This window comes from Austrofundulus limnaeus, unplaced genomic scaffold, assembly GCF_001266775.1.
Source record: "Austrofundulus limnaeus strain Quisiro unplaced genomic scaffold, Austrofundulus_limnaeus-1.0 Scaffold89, whole genome shotgun sequence".
Taxonomy (NCBI): Eukaryota; Metazoa; Chordata; class Actinopteri; order Cyprinodontiformes; family Rivulidae; genus Austrofundulus; species Austrofundulus limnaeus.
Window position 1 is genome coordinate 10,596 of NW_013952491.1, and position 1,660 is coordinate 12,255.

Consider the following 1,660-nt stretch of genomic DNA (forward strand, 5'->3'; position numbering starts at 1 on the left):
AGATGGACATCCTGTCTGTCAGATGGACTTCCTGTCTGTCAGATGGACTTCCTGTCTGTTGGACTTCCTGTCAGTCAGATGGACTTCCTGTCAGTCAGATGGACATCCTGTCTGTCAGATGGACTTCCTGTCTGTCAGATGGACTTCCTGTCTGTTGGACTTCCTGTCAGTCAGATGGACTTCCTGTCAGTCAGATGGATATCCTGTCTGTCAGATGGACTTCCTGTCAGTCAGATGGACTTCCTGTCTGTTAGACGGACTTCCTGTCTGAACTCTGAGGTTCTGGTTCTGGCTCACCGGTGGTTTCTGGTCTCGTCAGTGGATCAGCTCCCACTGGGTGGCGCTGACGATGCGGTAGTTGTTTTTCCGGTAGTTTTCGGGYTGAACCTGTCGCTGGCGCCACACCTCCTCGTACAGACTGCGGACCACCGGAAGCAGCGGCGGGAAGCCAGCGGAGCGGGCCAGCGTGTCGCAGTACTCCCACTGACCCCGGTCCATCTTCAGCAGGTGGCGCCGCTGYACCCCCTGCTCCAGCTTCTTCTGCTGCTCCTGCCGGACCTCCTCCTCCATCTGCTCCCGAGGAGGTAAGGTGACCGAGCCGTCCAACACGGCCAGAGCAAACTGGACCTGAGGAGGACAGGAAAGTGGACATCTCTGTGGGGTCTTGGATAAGCTCCTCCCCCACCTGCTTGGATCCCGCCTCACCTGACAGTTGAAGTTGGGGAAGGGGCAGATGATCTTACAGATGCCGATGAAGAAGAGRTTGGGGAAGGCGGGGGGAACCATAAATCGGTAGAGAGGGGACACGACGTGGTCCTGGACCTCCAGACCCAGCTGAGCGGCYTCCAGGAAGGGGTACTTGAAGTTGTACCCGGTGCAGAACATCAGGACGTCCGCCTGGACCTCCGAGCCATCCTGGACCAGACATTAGAACCAGACAGGAAGTTCTTACCTCAAACGACGTGATTCAAACACCAGACAAAACGGCTGAGCAGGTAGAGCTCACCTGAAGGCGGAGCCTGCCGTCCTCACTGACCGCCACCACCGAGCTGGTCTGCTGGATCCCAGGAGGAAGAGGGACCCTCAGAGGAGGGTCTCTGTGACTCAGGACCACCTGAACACAACATGTTGGCTCAGACCTTCAAACAGCCGGTCCAGTAAAGGTTTTAGAACAGGTCCTGTGTACAGCAGGTACCTTGGCTCCGGCTCGGGCCAGTTCCATGGAGATGTCCAGACCTGAAGCTTTGGCTCCCAGAACCACCACGGTCTGACCCGAGAACGGGTCCGCAAACTTATACGAGTGGCTGTGGAGCACCTTTCCTGCAAACAGAGGGATCAGGACTGAGACAGGTCCAACAGAGTCTGAGACAGGTCCTACAGGACAGAGACCGGTCCTACAGGACTGAGACAGTTCTTACAGAGACTGAGACCGGTCCTACAGGACTGAGACAGGTCTTACAGAGACTGAGACAGTTCTTACAGAGACTGAGACAGGTCCAACAGGACTAAGATAGGTCCTATAGAGTCTGAGACCTGTCCAATAGGACTGACAAAGAGGACAGGGTTAAGGCTGGTTTATACTTCGYGTCGTATGTCTCGTTCCCCCTGCTGAGTGACAAAAAACTGCGTAACTTCCATCTGCTCTCCTCTGCTGTCCAGA

The 1,660-nt window shown here is 55.7% G+C and overlaps 1 protein-coding gene across 2 annotated transcripts in view; it reads right to left on the minus strand.

The window, feature by feature from the left end:
* The window catches only part of LOC106520177 (flavin-containing monooxygenase FMO GS-OX5), a 6,039-nt gene continuing 4,379 nt past the window's right edge, over positions 1-1,660 (minus strand). For both annotated transcript variants that reach the window (XM_014012142.1, XM_014012141.1), the window contains exons 6-9: positions 1,196-1,320; positions 1,007-1,114; positions 706-915; positions 1-627 (exon numbers count right to left, since the gene is read on the minus strand). In XM_014012142.1, the coding sequence (XP_013867596.1) occupies positions 316-627; positions 706-915; positions 1,007-1,114; positions 1,196-1,320 (755 nt within the window). In that variant the 3' untranslated portion in view covers positions 1-315. The remainder of the gene's footprint in view (positions 628-705; positions 916-1,006; positions 1,115-1,195; positions 1,321-1,660) is intronic.